This window comes from Chiloscyllium punctatum, chromosome 16 (genome assembly GCF_047496795.1).
Source record: "Chiloscyllium punctatum isolate Juve2018m chromosome 16, sChiPun1.3, whole genome shotgun sequence".
In the NCBI taxonomy this organism is placed as follows: domain Eukaryota; kingdom Metazoa; phylum Chordata; class Chondrichthyes; order Orectolobiformes; family Hemiscylliidae; genus Chiloscyllium; species Chiloscyllium punctatum.
In genome coordinates this window covers 33,040,354-33,056,872 of record NC_092754.1, presented here as the reverse complement: position 1 = coordinate 33,056,872, position 16,519 = coordinate 33,040,354, and the positions used below count along the sequence as shown (strand labels likewise).

The window sequence follows — 16,519 nt, the reverse complement described above, 5'->3', positions numbered from 1 at the left end:
CTAGAGGGCATAGGTTTAAGCTGAGAGGAAACTTACGGGGCAACTGTTTTCACTCAGAGGGTGGTGTGTGTGTGGAATGAGCTATCAGAGGAAGTGGACGAGGCTGGTACAATTACAACATTTAAAAGACACCTGGATGGGTACATGAATAGGAAGGGTTTAGAGGGATATGGGCCAAATGCTGACAAATGGGACTAGATTAATTTAGGATATCTGGTCAACATGGACAAGTTGGACCGAAGGGTCTGTTTCCCTGCTGTACACCTCTATGACTCTATGACATGGTTTTGATCACTTAAAATTACATTTGCTCCTCTTAGAATGGCAAACCAGTGCAGACAAGTAACAAACAGGAGGCATGTGGAGGTACACAACCAAAATAGTACTATTTATTTATGGATAAAACTCCACAAAGTGTTCAGCACCAAAACCTTGACGGTGTGCACCTGAACATTGAGATACTTAGATTTAAAATAAAAGACAAGTAGTGTCTGACTTGGTGCTACTGAGAACAGAAATTAGTATAAATAAAGGCAGAGGAGCAGGGCCATTGAGGGAGAGCAGGGCAGGCCTGGTCAAGGCAATAGCTATGTTTGTTGTATTCACCCGGGGCGAGTGTGAAAAACGCCATGTTGTTGGAAGTTATCAGGCTGGTGAACCTCTCCAGCCTGGCATTTACACCCAGGGGACCACACTGTTGGAATGCTCCCTTGTTTTGGAATTACGTGGATAATAAATTTGAAAGAAACTTGATGCATTGTTAAATTCCACATTATTCCTCAGGTCTGTAAAATCATTCATCCTCAGGAGTGTGACAATGAAGCCTGCTCATTGGGCAGAGACCATCATTACCATCACTAATGGTCTCTATGCTGCACTGGCACTAGAGAATACAAAGCCTATCGGAACTGCTGCCAAGTCACTTTTTAGACTAGATTCCCTACAGTATGGAAACAGGCCCTTTGGCCCAACAAGTCCACACCGACCCTCCAAAGAGTAACCCACCTAGACCCATTCCCCTACCATATATTTACCACTGACTAATGTACCTAACACTATGGGCAATTTAGCATGTTCCCATTCACCCTCCCTGCACATTTTTGGATTGTGGGAGGTAACCAGAGCACCCAAAGGAAACCCACACAGACACGGGGAGAATGTGCAAACTCCACAAAAATAGTCATCCAAGGGTGGGAATCGAACCCAGGTTCCTGGTGCTATGAGGCAGCAGTGCTAACCACTGAGCCACCATGCCACCCTTTTAATCCTTTGTGTCTCCATAGATTTGGAAACAGCACTGCTTGCTTGTATTGTCTAAGCAATGATATTTTAAAAATTCATTTGTAGGGTGTAAGCATCACTGCCTAAGCCCACATTTATTGCCCGTCCCTAATTACCCCTTGAGAAAGCAATCAGCCACTGCCATCTCTGCAGTGAAGATATGAAACCCACAGTTTCATTGAAAAGGGAGTTCTGGAATTTTCCAGGAAAGGGACCAAAGAGAAATTTCCAAGTGAGGTCAGTGAGTGGCTTGAAGTGAAACTTTAGGGTTAGTGATGTTCCCTTGGCTCTGCTGCCCTTCAAGGTGGTATATGTCACAGGTTTGGAAGATGCTGCCAAAGCAGGCTTGGTGAACTTCTGCAGTGCATCTTGTAGATGGCACACACTGCTTTCTCTATCGGTCGGAGGGAGGCAATGTCGAAAAGAGTTGGGTAACATGCCAATTCAGCGGGATGCTTTGTCCTGGATGGTGTCAAGAGAGGCTTGAGTGTTGTTGGAGCTGCACCCAATCAGGCAAGAAGAGAGTATAGCATCACACTCCTGACCTTGCGCCTTGTAGATGATGGAGACGCTCTGGGGAGTCAAGAGGTGAGTTTCCTACTGCAGATTTCTGGAAGACACGTTCAAGAAGAGCATTAAAGATATATTGTGGGTCACAAAAATGTCCATAGGCAATCAGCAACACCACCAAGTATTAAACAAACATGTTCTGTGAATCAGAAAAAAAGCATTGTATGGGGCAAACTGACTGGGTGTGTGGCATTAATACTGGCTGAATGAACACTGACAATAGCAATAGCACTACTGATAAACACTCAGCTCACATTACTGGATACATCAGGAAAGACAGAACCTGGTGTTGGCCTAAGCCCCAGTCTGTCCCTTGGAAAGCTCACTCTGACTTTCAACTGTGACCTTAGTTGATCCAGGAGCTTTTGAAAAGGTCATGTCAACCTCTGTCGGTTTATTGTACGGGTGAGTCCGAACAGCAGGAGCACTAGCAACATGAAACCTTATTGAAGTTCATGGCAGGAGGGATTTAAAGTTTATCTGTGGCCATAGAGTGTTGCATGAATGGTCACTGCTGGTGTGGAGCATTCTCCACCAAGAACTAACTTACAATTAACTCTTTCCAGGTTCTTACCAGAACTTCACAGTCAGAGGAGCTTCCAGTTTCGCTGGATATGAATTCAGGTCAGGAATTCTCCCATTGACTCATGGGTGAAAGAATTGATCTTATACATGGATAGCTCCCGATCGAACCTGTGGTCTGTGCTGTATTGTCTGATCTGTGCAGGAGAGTGTTATATTTGCCTTCCTGGCAAGGAACACGATTGAGAATTCTGCCTCCTAACTGCGAATGGATAATCCCTGTAGAAATCTGATGTATGTGCGAGAGTGTCTGAGTGAGTATTTGTTTGAGGAATTAGATGTAACAGAACCACTGACTGTTCAGCTGCATACAGACCCCTATAGAGGCCAGCGGAATACAAGAGAACACAGTCACAACTTGTCCCCTTTAAATGATGCCGTCTACAAATGACAACTGATAGGAACTGGACAACACTGAACCCACATTTCCTTCACAAAGTTAAAACCTTAAAACAAAATGCTGCAGAGATTGGAGTGGAGATAGTTGAGGCTGGACAACATTAACACTTGGGTTTCTCGCTGGGGCTGCGTACTAAAGATCAGAGACTTCAACTCTTTGCACAGGAACAATTGCAGAATGTTGGTGTGTGGATGGGTAAGACTCCAAACCTGAAGGGTTGGGAGTCACGGGGAGAGGCGACAATTCAGGGAGGTCAGAAACAGAAGATGCCATGCTCTTTGATTCAAAGCATGCAGACTGTCAGAGGAAGAGGAGATAGAATGAGGTAACAGGTTCCACAGTTTTTCAGGTCCAGAACTGGAAGGCCGTGATGGTAGCAACTAAAGAGCAAAACACAGGGAACTGAATGGTGCAGTGCAACTGTGTGCCCTTGTAGATCATATTACAGTTCCTCCTTCTCAGGGGGTACGTTTGGAATGGCTGGCTCTTTCTGATCTAAGGCAGGAGTTGTTGCCCCTGGAGAGGGGTCTGATGTGTTTATTGTGGAGGATTCGGACACCGGTGCCTCTTCCTCTTCCCGTTCCAACTCTGGTGTTGTTGTGGTGGGTGGCTCGGGGGCAGACCCGATGGGTGAGGCCTCAGTTGGCGCGTCATCAGACTCCGGGGCACTGACGATGTCTTCGTCTTGCTGCAGCTCCTCCTCCGCCCCGAACAACATCTTCACCAAATCGTCAGCCGCGATCCTCTCCTGTCAGACACAGGGACAGTGAGCAGTAGCATGGTCTCTACACAAAGCCCAAAGACTAGGCCCCAGCACCATCACTCCACAGCACGGTGGAGTTCTGATTCACCTCACACCCTCCTTTCCAGTTCCTTTCCCGTCTAAAGCCGCTGGGTTTAAATCAGAGCCAGTTGTGCCCAGTTGTGCCCAGTTGTGGCCTGCCTTTGGCCACTCAGTGGGGACCTGTCTGCTCCCTGGGCCCACATAGCTAGCGCTGCCAAGGCTCTGCACAAACAGCAACCCCACTCACAGGCCAGAGAGAGGGAGAGAGGGAGGGAGAGAGGAGGAAGATGTTCAGAAACTGGGGTGGAGGAATCATCACAGGGTTCACAAGGCACAGGATTGAAACACAAGTGAATTACCCGATCAAATCACCAACCCCCGACACTGTGCAGTCCCTCCCCAAGACACCACCCAACCTCGCCCCGATGCTGTGACCCCCCCTCACCCAGATGCCGTGACCCCACTCCACTCACCCAGACACCGCGACTCCCCCCCTCACACCCAGACACCGCGACCCCCCCTCACCCAGACACCATGACCCCCCCAGCCCACAGGAACCGTGACACCCCCTGCCCCCCGACACTGTGACCCCCATCCCCTGACACTGATTCCTCTCTCCCCCGAAGCAGTGACCTATCACTGTGCCTTACCCCAGACTCTGCCCTTCCATTGACATTGTGCCCCTTCCTCCGACACTGCATACCCAGCCCTCCCCCAACAGTGTGCCCTCACTCCCAGGACACAGCCCCATCCCCGATGCTGTTCCACCTCCCAAAAGAGTGCCTCACTTGTGTCACTGTGCACTCCTTCCTCTCCTCGCCCCCCCCCATACTTCCTATTGCCCCATTCCAAGACCCCATCATCCCCTTCCCTGTGGCACAGTGCGCTCCCCCCTCTCCCCCCCACCATATTCCCGATTGACCCTCAGAGACCCTATCGTCCAGTTCCCCTGTGGTGCTGTGCACTCCCCCCTCTCTCCCTATACTGCATATTGCCCCCCCAGAGACCCCATCGCCCATTCCCCGGGGTGCAGTGCCATACCCGCTCCTTATGCCGGGGGTCTAATGTGAACCAGAGTGCCACCGCACACCGCTGCCCTTTGGTCACAGCCTGGACTCCATGTGGGTTCTCCGCTCCAGAGGAGAATCCCACCACACGGCCACACCTCGGCTTCACCTTTGCCTGTGGAAGGAGAGATCATTGACAGGTAGCTCCATACCATCCTTTTACTGAGAAAATAGAGCAAAGGGATCAAGAGTTATAGCGTGGGATTCCACCTCAAGACTGAACCAGCCGACTGTAGCTCTGGGTTTACAAACGGTGTGGGTCGCAGGGTGAAGGGAAGAGCTTCAGTGGAGCTCAACTGTTCCTGAAGCCCTCGGAAGGACACAGTGAACACAGGAGATGGTGCAATATCTCCACACAAGAGCTTGTGGGAACAACCATTGACCCCAACAACACTCACAATAACATTGATGGGAGACGAGAGAGGGGGACTGCCTGCCATCTTTTATGGAATCCCTACGGTGTGAAATCAGGCCATTCGGCCCACTTTCTACTTCTGAAAAGCTTCCCACACAATCCCTGTAACTCCACATTTCCCATGGCCAATCCACCTAACCTGCACACCTTTGGACTATGGGAACAAACCAGAGCATCCAGAGGAAACCCACAGAGATACAGGGAGAATGTGGGAATTCCACACAGTCGCCTGAGGCTGGAATTAAACCCAGGTTCCTGGCACTGTGAGGTAGCAGTGCTAACCACTGAGCCACCATGCCAGACCTTATAATGGGCTCCTGTTACAAATGGAAGAGCTGGCGGATGCAGTGAGTAATGCCCCTCCCTCTGATTGTAGAGCTGCTCATTCAAGACCCACTCTAGAGCCTGTTGGCTGTGGAAGCAGCATTCATAACAGGGTCAAACACGTCAGTTATCAATACGCAAATCCTTCGAACACAGGAGACAACAGTGGGAGAGTCTCAGGTACAGCATTGTTTACATCGAGTTGGTTAAAACAGGAAACCAGCACCGGCAAAAAAAAATACTAGCTATGGAAACAGAGAAGCATTGTCTTTGTCTCCTCTTGTGTCTCTAGATATGGGAAATCATAGAATCCCTACCATGTGGAAGCAGGCCATTTGGCCCATTGAGTCCACAGTGACCTTCTGAAGAACATCCCACCCGGTACCACCAACCCACCCTGTAGTCCACCTAGCCTGCACATCCCTGGACACTCTGGGAAATTTAGCATGGTTAATCCACCTAATCTGCAGATCTCTGGACTCTATGTTTACGGGGGTGGAAGGGATTTACTTGAATTCCTGGCCAAATAAGGGAGCAGAACTCTTGAAAAAATATTTGTCAAAATCAAAATAATTGATAAATAAAAACTTACTGTAATGTTTTTTGCATCAATTTCAGTGAAAATGAAATCCCCGCCTTCAAAATCATGGTTTAGATAGAGAATGGCACTAGAGAAAACACAAACTTTGACCATTAAGAATCTGTAACAATCATTAAACTGCACTCACAGCCCGCGCTGTGTAGAGCTGATTTATAGAGACAATAAGGCCATTGTCTCTATAACATAGTAGCAGAAATTAGGCCATTCAACCCCTATTCATTCAAGTTTGCTCCTCCATTTAATCATGCTCACCATTCAATACAGCACAGAAGCTGGCTATTCGGCCCATTGAGATTTACTGTCATTCTCTATGCCACCAGTGGAGGCACCAATTCAAAGGAGCTGTGTTCAAACATAGAATGATTGCTGACACCAGCTGATTCAGGACAGAGCAGGGATTGGCCGTTCAGTATGACATGTCTCACGGCTCTAACCCATGAGTCACTGGGTGGGTGGCACATGGTGATGCCACATGGCACATTTATTACTGAGATCAGGGCAGGTGGTCAGATCCGACAACCTCAGCATTCAGAAGTCCTGGAGCAGAATAATAAGGTAGAAAGAATTAACCAGGGGACTGTTAACCACCACTCCTAGGCAAGATGGCATCCACAGGCTGAAAGCCACATGAGTTTTCTAATCTCACTGCACTCTGGTAGGTAGGTCTCCAATCAGTGCTATGGGGCTGCTCACTCATTACCACAATTCCTGTCAGGATATGCCCAGTTGTCTCCCAATCCCCAATCCCCAATCCCATGTGATTCTCAGGAGAGCTGGTATTCCACTAGACTCTGCCAATGGTCTCTCAGTGTCAAACATTGACTGAGCCTGACCGTGGTGTCACCATCTCTCCATCTCTTGGTCCCCACTGAAAGAAAGCAAGAGAATGCTGTTCAGAAGCTAGGTGATCCCACCTGCGGGTGATGTGGATATAAGTTGATCCTTGACAAATTCCATCCAAGATGTCATTCAACCCTGCAACAAGTTCAAAAGTGAACTGCTGACATAGGTGGCTACCATCTTTGTTGCTCGTCACGTGGACCCTACTCTGTTTGTGTGGTCATGTCCAAAACTCCCATGTGCCTTTGCAGCACAACCATATCACCAGCTTGTTTGCTTGCTCACAATTATGAGGCATCGGGAAATATAACATTTGAGAGGTGAAAAATTGAGGCTGATAGCTGATATAAGTGGATCCTGCTATGACTGAGAAAGGAGGTGGCAGGGGTAGCTGAGTATTTACAAAAACATGACTGACTGCTCAAATGATAACGCTGTCTTAAACACTGGCCTGACTGATACCACGTTAGTTGGTGAACTGGAGGCCATGGTTCATTGTGAATTTTCTTTTTCTTCCTGTCCAAAGTTGGCCACGCGCATGGAGAAATAGGAACATCATCGAAACCAAGAGCTTTCTGTGAGGGGGGGCTGTTAGTTTCCTGACATGAACAGTAATTCGTCCAAAGCTTTGCTGCACATTTTCTAAAACACAGCAAGACCCATTCACTGACCAGCCGCTGGGTCCACTGATCTCTCTTGGCCCCTAGTTGACCACCTTTCAAACTTAACCTTCTCCTGCACGTTTTCAAATTTCTCCATCTCTTCACTGCTCCCTATCCCTGTAACCTCCTACAGCCCCCAACAATTGCATGACCTTTTCAAATGTTTCCAAATTTCTGATCATGACCATTCCACCTTCAATGCTGTGCTGTTAATAGCTGAAGCCCCAAAGTCTGCAACCCTAAATAAGCTTGAGGTATAAAGCTTTCCTTGATAATTCCCTTATAACATTGTGCAGCATTATGTACATACTAGTAGATTTAAGCATAGCTTTTTCTCTGATGTTATCAGACTTATGAACAGCCCTCTTATATCTTAAGAGTTGATCTTTCTCTGCACCTTCTCTGTAGCTGTAACATTATAGTCTGCATTCTGTTCTATTACCCTGATGTACTTATGATTTAAGACCATAAGACCATAAGACATAGGAGTGGAAGTAAGGCCATTTGGCCCATCGATTCCACTCCGCCATTCAATCGTGGCTTTTGGGCATTTCAACTCCACTTACCCGCATTCTCCCCGTAGCCCTTAATTCCTTGTGACATCAAGAATTTATCAATCTCTGCCTTGAAGACATTTAGCGTCCCGGCCTCCACTGCACTCTGCAGCAATGAATTCCACAGGCCCACCACTCTCTGGCTGAAGAAATGTCTCCGCATTTCTGTTCTGAATTTACCCCCTCTAATTCTAAGGCTGTGTCCCCGGGTCCTAGTCTCCTCGCCGAATGGAAACAATTTCCTAGCGTCCACCCTTTCCAATGCATGTATTATCTTGTAAGTTTCTATTAGATCTCCCCTTAATCTTCTAAACTCCAATGAATACAATCCCAGGATCCTCAGCCGTTCCTCGTATGTTAGACCTACCATTCCAGGGATCATCCGTGAGAATCTCCGCTGTACACGCTCCAGTGCCAGTATGTCCTTCCTGAGGTGTGGGGACCAAAACTGGACACAGTATTCCAAATGGGGCCTAGCCAGAGCTTTATAAAGTCTCAGTAGCACAACGGTGCTTTTATATTCCAACCCTCTTGAGATAAATGACAACATTGCATTCGCTTTCTTAATCACGGACTCAACCTGCATGTTTACCTTTAGAGAATCCTCGACTAGCATTCCCAGATCCCTTTGTACTTTGGATTTACGAAATTTCTTACCGTTTAGAAAGTAGTCCATGCTTGTATTTTCTTTTTTCAAAAGTGCAAGACTTTGCATTTGCTCACATTGAATTCCATCAGCCATTTCCTGGACCACTCTCCCAAACTGTCTAGCTCCTTCTGCAACCTCCCCACTTCCTCAGTACTACCTGCCTGTCCACCTAACTTTCTATGATTTGTCTGATTAGCAAGCAAAACACTACTTTTCACTGTATCTCAGTACATGTGACAATAATAAATCAAATCAAAAACCTGCCTCTATCTGTTACTGTATCAGAAGACCCTTTTTGTACTCGTTGAAAACATATAAAGAACTAGCAGCTGAGTTAACTAAATTAATAACAGTCCCTTAAAAGGGCATTTTAATGGGAATCAGATCTTCAAAGATAATGTTAAAAATAATTAAATTAAAATGTCATTCCCAGGGCTAATGATGCACTCGAGCCCCTGCAGTCACAGAAGGTCTCAAATATACCAGAGAATTTTTTTGTATATACATGTGCAGATATACTTAATCAATCAATATACCCACCTATTTATTTGCAATCTTAATAAAACAATGAACATGATATTAACAAATAAGCCTGACCCTAAATCCCTCAGTCTCTCTCTTCCTCCTTTAAAGTGAAAAATCACACAACACCAGGTTATGGTCCAACAGATTTATTTGGAAGCACTAGCTTTTGAAGCGCTGCTCCTTCGTCAGGTAGCTAGCTGCTGAAGGAGCAGTGTTCTGAAAGCTTGTACATCTAATGAAACCTGTTGGACTATAACCTGGTGTTGTGTGATTTTTAACTTTGTCCACCCCAGTCCATTACTGGCACCTCCACATCATTTCCCCTTTAAGACACTTCATAGAATCTCTAAAGTGTAAAAGCAGGCCATTCGGCCCATTGAGTGCACATCAACCCTCTGAAGAGCATCACATCTACATCCATTCCAGACACTCACTTCCCTCTGTGTGAAAACAATTGCCCCTCTGGATCCTTTTGTGTCTCTCCCCTGTCACCTTAAATCTATGCCCCCTTGTTTTAGACTCCCCTACCCTGGGGAAAAGCTATTGGCTATCCACCTTATCCATGCCCCTCATGATTTTATAGACCCCTACAAGGTCACCCCTCAGTCTCCTATGCTCCAGGGGAACAGGTCCCAGCCTATTCAGCCTCTCCTTATAACTCAAACCTTCTAGTCCAGGTAGCAACCTTGTAAATCTCCAAATTTACTTGCAGGAAAGACACAGACTTGGTTCATTTTTACCTGTAATCCCGCTCAGTGTAGGCAGGATGCTCTTTCCGACATTCCAAAGCTTCTGAGTTTAATATGCAGTTGTCAACATGGACTGAGTGGCTCAGATCTTCACGATTGTCTTGGATTCCTGTCAGAGGGAAGGGGAAACCAAGGATTCAGAGTTAATGACCCATAGAAACCTGGATCTATGAACGATTTATTGTTGAGACCAGAAAACAAAGGGAATTCTGAAAATCTGTAACACACAGGAAGAACTGTAAATACAAGGCAAGTTCACCGCATCTGAAAGGGGAATTTCCAATGCACAGCGTTACAGGACAGTAACAGACAAAGCAAGGTGCAAATGTGCATTACTACTTCAAACAGAACACTGACCATAGATTGGAGAGTTACAAGTTCATTTAGACGAGGACTAAAATAATGTGTGCCATCATGACTAGAATTCTGGAAAGAGTCGTGGAAATTAGGGATGGGAGAGGGTGAGGAGCTTGGTAGTTTGCATATCAGGGCACAGAAACCTGGGGCTGGGAATGGGGTCACTGTGCTCTGGTTAGGGGTGGGGTCACTGGGCTCTGGTTGGGGGTGGTGTCACTGGGCTCTGGTTGGGAATGGGGTCACTGTGCTCTGGTTGGGGGTGGGGTCACTGGACTCTGGTTGGGAATGGGGTCGCTGTGCTCTGGTTAGGGATGGGATCACTGTGCTCTGGTTGGGGGTGGGGTCACTGGACTCTGGTTGGGGGTGGGGTCACTGGGCTCTGGTTGGGAATGGGGTCACTGTGCTCTGATTGGGGGTGGGGTCACTGGGCTCTGGTTGGTGGTGGAGTCACTGTGCTCTGGTTAGGGATGGGGTCACTGTGCTCAGGTTGGGGGTGGGGTCACTGGACTCTGGTTGGGGGTGGGGTCACTGGGCTCTGGTTGGGAATGGGGTCACTGTGCTCTGATTGGGGGTGGGGTCACTGGGCTCTGGTTGGTGGTGGAGTCGCTGTGCTCTGGTTAGGGATGGGGTCACTGTGCTCTGGTTAGGGGTGGAGTCAACTGTGCTCTGGTCAGGGACCCTGGTAAGGAGCAGCACCAGAGCCCATGATTTCAGTTCCTGTCCCTGGTGGAACTTTCCAGAATCATGCACAAATCCATTCGATAATGTGACGGTGAATGTTCAGGTCCTTCTGGATGGAGGAAATGTGAGACTGTGAATAACATTCCCGCCTGTTTATCTTTCTTACTTCTTCTTTCATATGCTAACAGAATTGCTGTGTATCTGCAGAATGTTCCACTTTATAACAATGTACCAACATTAACATCCAACGTAATGCTTCATTTCAAATGTGAGATAATCATTCATCTTGCCCCAATGGAAATATCTTGTCCAACAAGGTACAGGATGATATTAGTAACAGGAAGAGGCCATTGAACCCCTCAATCCTTCTCTGCTATTCACTAGGATCACATTTGATCAGTTTGATCAGCGGTATACCTTCATTTACTGCATTAGCTTCTCATTCTTTAACAGTCTTTACCACACAAAGATCCATTCACAGAAGAGATAGTGAGCACTACAGATACTGGAGATCAGAGTCAAAAAGCACAGCCAGTCAGGCAGCATCTGAGGAGCAGGAAAGTCGACGTATTGAGCATAAGCTCTTCATCAGGAATGATTCATTCCTGACGAAGAGCTTATACTCGAAACGTTGACTCTCCGGCTGCTCAGATGCTGCCTGACCGGCTCTGCTTTTCCAGCACCTCACTCTTTGACAAAAATTAATTCATCTCCATCAAGAAAGCCTCAGTTGTCCCAGTATCCATCAACAGAGCGAAGGTCCAACTGGGTATCTCTAAGGAGAACTGTGGGGGAGTTGGACTGCAAGGTGCAGTCATTCTGTGTGCCTCCAATAGAAATATGAGGAGGAATCCTGGGGAGGTGATGGCCTGATGGTATTATTGCTGGTCTGTTAATCCAGACTTACAAGTAATGTCCTGGGGATCTGGGTTCAAATCTCGTCAGGTAATGTCCTGGGGATCTGGGTTCAAATCCCGTCAGGTAATGTCCTGGGAATCTGGGTCTGAATCCCCTCAGGTAATATCCTGGGGATCTGGGTTTCAATCCTGTCATGACAAATGGTGGAACTTGAATTCAATAGAAATCTGGAATTGAGTGTCTGATGATAACTACAAATTGATTGTTGGAAAACCTCATTTAATTCACCATTGCACTTTCGGGAGGGAAGCTGCCATCCTTACCTGGTCTGGCCTACATGTAACACCAGACCAACAGCAATGGGGTTGACTCTTAACTACTCTCTGGGCAATAGATACTTGCCCAGCCAGTGATGTCCTCAACTGATGAGTGAATTTTTTAAAAATCCAGATGCTCTTACTTCCACGGCAGCTCCCTGCAGCGTACACCCCTCCCTGTATCCAGCCTCACTTTTGTTTTAACCTGAGCAGACCAGCATTTATTGCCCAGAGGGCAGTTAAATGTCAACTATGTTGCTCTGGTCTTTACAATTAGACTCCCTACAGTGTGGAAACAGGCCCTTCAGCCCAACAAGTCCACACTGACTCTCCGGAGAGTAAACCACCCAGACCCATTCCCCCTACTTTATATTTACCCCTGACTAATGCACCTAACATACACATTCCTGAACACTATGGGCAAGTTAGCATGGCTAATTCACCTAACCTGCACATCCTTGTATTGTGGGAGGAAATCAGAACACCTGGAGGAAACCCAAGCAGACATAGGGAGAATGTGCAAACTCCACACAGACAGTCACCCAAGGCTGGGATCAAACCCAGGTCCCTGGTGCTGTGAGGCAGCAGTGCTAACCACTGAGCCACCATGCCACTCACATGTAGGCCAGACCAGGTAAGGATGGTAGATTTCCTTCTCTAAACAGGCATTAGCAAACCAGATGAGTTTTTAAATAATTTTTTTTCTTGCTCGCAATTCTTTGCATGCACCTACCTGAAGCAGATTAGATACCCTCTGGCCAAACATAAATAATGACAAACCTCAAATAAGTCCAGAGCGAGTGCAAAGACACGTTACCACCGCAAAGCTGAGACAAAGTCCATCACCTTCCACTGCAGTCCGACAGACGAGGTGTGTATACGAGAAGTAGAGGGGGTTTTCCAGTCGGAAGTAAGATTCGATGATCCTGCGGGCTTTTTCACTGACGTCGTAAAACAGCTTTGACGTTTTCAGTGAGATCCTGCCTTGCTGACTGAGCTGTCAGAGAACACGAAGTTGTAAATAAAGGAGAAAACTGAAAAAGAGAATTGGTGTACAGCAGGAAACAGCAGCATTCATTCTCAATGAGTACTATTGTAAAGATCAATAATGAAGTGACTTGGAACGCCAGAACATGCGGGTATTACATGTTTCCGAATGACTGATATGGCAACAAATAACTGGGTAAAAGACTTAAATTTATTAATTTAAGTTTATACCCCTGATCGTTCAATTTTTTTTTCTCTCTAAGTGCTGCTATATTGCCCCCATGCTTTCAATTCACTGTTTGGAATACGTGTTTCCAGAATAACAATAAGAGGGATTGTGGGACTCAGTGTTCATGTAATATTGGGTTAAAACTGAAGGGATCTGTTGGAATCATGAAGTTTTTATTATTTTATTCTTGAAGCAGTTTAAATGTTAGGGTCAATGAAACAATAGTTACTTAACATACTGGCTTATTTACAGGATTGACATGGTGGTTTAGTGGTTAGCACTGCTGCCTTACAGCACCAGGCACTTGGGTTGGATTCCAGCCTCTTGCGACTGTCTGTGTGGCGTTTGCACATTCTTCCCATGACTATGTGGGCTTTCCCTCCAGGTGCTGTGGTTTCCTCCCACAGTCTAAAGATGTGTGGGTTAGGTGAATTAGCTGTGTTAAATTAGACAATAGACAATAGATGCAGGAGTAGGCCATTCAGCCCTTCGAGCCTGCACCGCCATTCAACATGATCATGGCTGATCATTCCCAATCAGTATCCTGTTCCAGCCTTATCTCCATAACCCTTGACTCCACTATCTTTAAGAGCTCTATCCAATTCTTTCTTAAATGAATCCAGAGACTGGGCCTCCACTGCCCTCTGGGGCAGAGCATTCCACACAGCCACCACTCTCTGGGTGAAGTAGTTTCTCCTCATCTCTGTCCTAAATGGTCTACCCCGTATTTTTAAGTTGTGTCCTCTGGTTCGGCACTTCCCCATCAGCGGAAATATGTTTCCTCCTGCCAGAGTGTCCAATCCTTCCAAATTGTCCATGATGTGCAGGCTGGGCGGATTAGCCATTGGAAATACAGGGATAGGGAGTGTCGGTTGGGTGAGATGTTCTTTGGAGGGTCAGTATGGACCAGATGGCCTGCTTCACCAGTGTACAAAGTTAAAAATCACACAACACCAGGTTATAGTACAAACACACTTCCAGTTTAACCTGTTGGACTATAACCTGGTGTTGTGTGATTTTTAACTTTGTACAGCCCGATCCAACACCGGCATCTCCACATCATGAATACTATTCACCAGGGTAGAGATTCTATTCTATGTGTGACTGCATTTCATGTTTGTTTTTAACCTGAATGACATGATCTCATAGTGTGATGTTTCTTTCATCTTTTGCAAGACAGGTTTGTGAGCATGGGCAGTGTGAAGAGACTAAGAGGAAAGTGTCACTGCAGGTTCATTGTCCCACTTTTCCAGTTCCAGCATGCAGAAGGCTAGAGTCTTGAGATCATCGCAATTATGCAATCTAGTCATGAACACAAATCAGAACTGATGGGAGAGAAGCCAAATGGTCACACTTGGTGGCACCGAAATTTGGACAATCATTACCTTCAAATCAATTGGGCCACTCATTGCCTGAAATGGTAGAAGCAAACAGCAATACAGTACCGACAAATAACTGGACAGATCATTAACATAAAAGCAAAGTCCTGCAGATGCCAGGAATCTGAAATGAAAGCAGACGTGGAAGGAGAAGTTTGAGCCTTTTTTTAGAACTTCAAAGAGGAATTGTAATCAACTAAAAATATTCACTCAGTTTCTCTCGCCACATGCGGTCAGATCGGCTGAGTTCCTCCAGCACTTTCTGCCTTTATCTTGGAAAGAACATTGGCTGGTCTGACAGTGAAGATGAATGGACAAGGGCTGGGGGCACTTGAAAGGCTTAAAACTGAAAACTGAAACATCAACGCAGCAGAAAACAGCAGGAGCTTTCAGCACAAGGACAGACAAAAGGAATGTTTGACAGGGTATCAGTTGGAATTAAAGGGAGCACAGCTCTGTGATGAGGGCAGAAGGGAAAGTTAAGAGAGAAAGATTTTAAAAAGACATGACGGGCAACTTTTTTGCACAGTCAGTGAACCACCAGAGGAAGTGGGGGAGGCTGATACCACATTTACAGGCATCTGGATGGGTATATGAATGGGAAGGGTTGAGAGGGATATGGGCCATAAAGCTGGCAAATGGGACTAGGTTTATCCAGGATATCTGGTTGGCATGCATGAGTTGGACCACAGGGTCTGTTTCCGTGCTGTACATCTCTATGACTCAAAGTGTCAAATACGGTACACTTACAACATCGGTGGATAAGGGGTGGCCTTATAGCGGTTATAAAATCATGAAGGGCTTTGCTAGAATGAATAGTCAAGTCCAAAAGTAGAGGGCATAGGTTCAGGGTGAGAGGGGAAAGATCTAAAAGGGACCTAAGGGGCAACATTTTCAAGCGGAGACTGGCACATGTATGGAACGAGCTGCCAGAGGAACTGGTGGAGACTGGTACAGTTACAACATTTAAAAGGCATCTGGATGGGTATATAAATAGGAAGGGTTGAGAGGGATACGGGCCAAATGCTGGCAAATGGGACTAGATTAATGTAGAATATCTGGTCAGCATGGACGAGTTGGACCCCAGGGTCTGTCTCCGTGCTGTACATCTCTATGACTCTGAAGACATTTGGATATGTTCATGAATAGGAAATGTTTGGAGAGATATGGACCAAGTGCAGGCAGGTGGGACTAGTTTAGTTTGGGATTATGGTCGACATGGACTGGCTGGACCGAAGGATCTGTTTCCGTGCTGTATGACTCTATGATTTTATAAGACTGCACCCAGGGACATGTATAGTGCTAGGGGGCCTGTGAGTGAGGTTATGCCAATTCACCTCATAACTGTTCCGAATCATTCACCTTTAGTGCTTTGAGTACCGTCACTCCCTGGAATCGCTCATTTGGTGTATGAGGAGAAGGTTTCCCTTGATAACCATCACCCATTGATGCAGCAGCCTAGAAAGGATCGGAAGGTGAAGGATATAAAATTAGTCAGAGCAGATAAGTTCTGCAAGCCCCTCTCTGCTGAGAAGATCATCAACAAGTTAAATTACCACTTGAACTTTAAATGAATGTCATTGGAAGGTTGGCACTTCTGTTACAGAAAAGTTTCTCTGACCAGATTCCCATCAACACTGCTTCATTATTTGAATTTCATTCCTCACTATACCTCGCCCATCTCCCACCCAGACATTTCATATCGGCA

General features: G+C 46.4%; 1 protein-coding gene across 3 annotated transcripts in view; it reads right to left on the bottom strand.

Moving 5' to 3' along the window:
• Positions 1 to 361: 361 nt before the first annotated feature.
• The window catches only part of p3h1 (prolyl 3-hydroxylase 1), a 40,705-nt gene continuing 24,547 nt past the window's right edge, over positions 362 to 16,519 (bottom strand). Inside the window, exons 10-16 of one of the 3 annotated variants that reach the window (XR_011962711.1) lie at positions 16,174 to 16,269; positions 13,063 to 13,213; positions 9,995 to 10,112; positions 6,016 to 6,091; positions 4,659 to 4,799; positions 2,426 to 3,581; positions 362 to 1,891 (exon numbers count right to left, since the gene is read on the bottom strand). Coding sequence is in view for 2 of the 3 variants with exons in the window: in XM_072586700.1 (XP_072442801.1) it covers positions 3,276 to 3,581; positions 4,659 to 4,799; positions 6,016 to 6,091; positions 9,995 to 10,112; positions 13,063 to 13,213; positions 16,174 to 16,269 (888 nt within the window). In the remaining variant the exon portion in view is untranslated. Of the gene's footprint in view, positions 3,582 to 4,658; positions 4,800 to 6,015; positions 6,092 to 9,994; positions 10,113 to 13,062; positions 13,214 to 16,173; positions 16,270 to 16,519 lie in introns of all 3 variants that reach the window. The other 2 variants (XM_072586701.1, XM_072586700.1) reach the window with 2 other exon arrangements.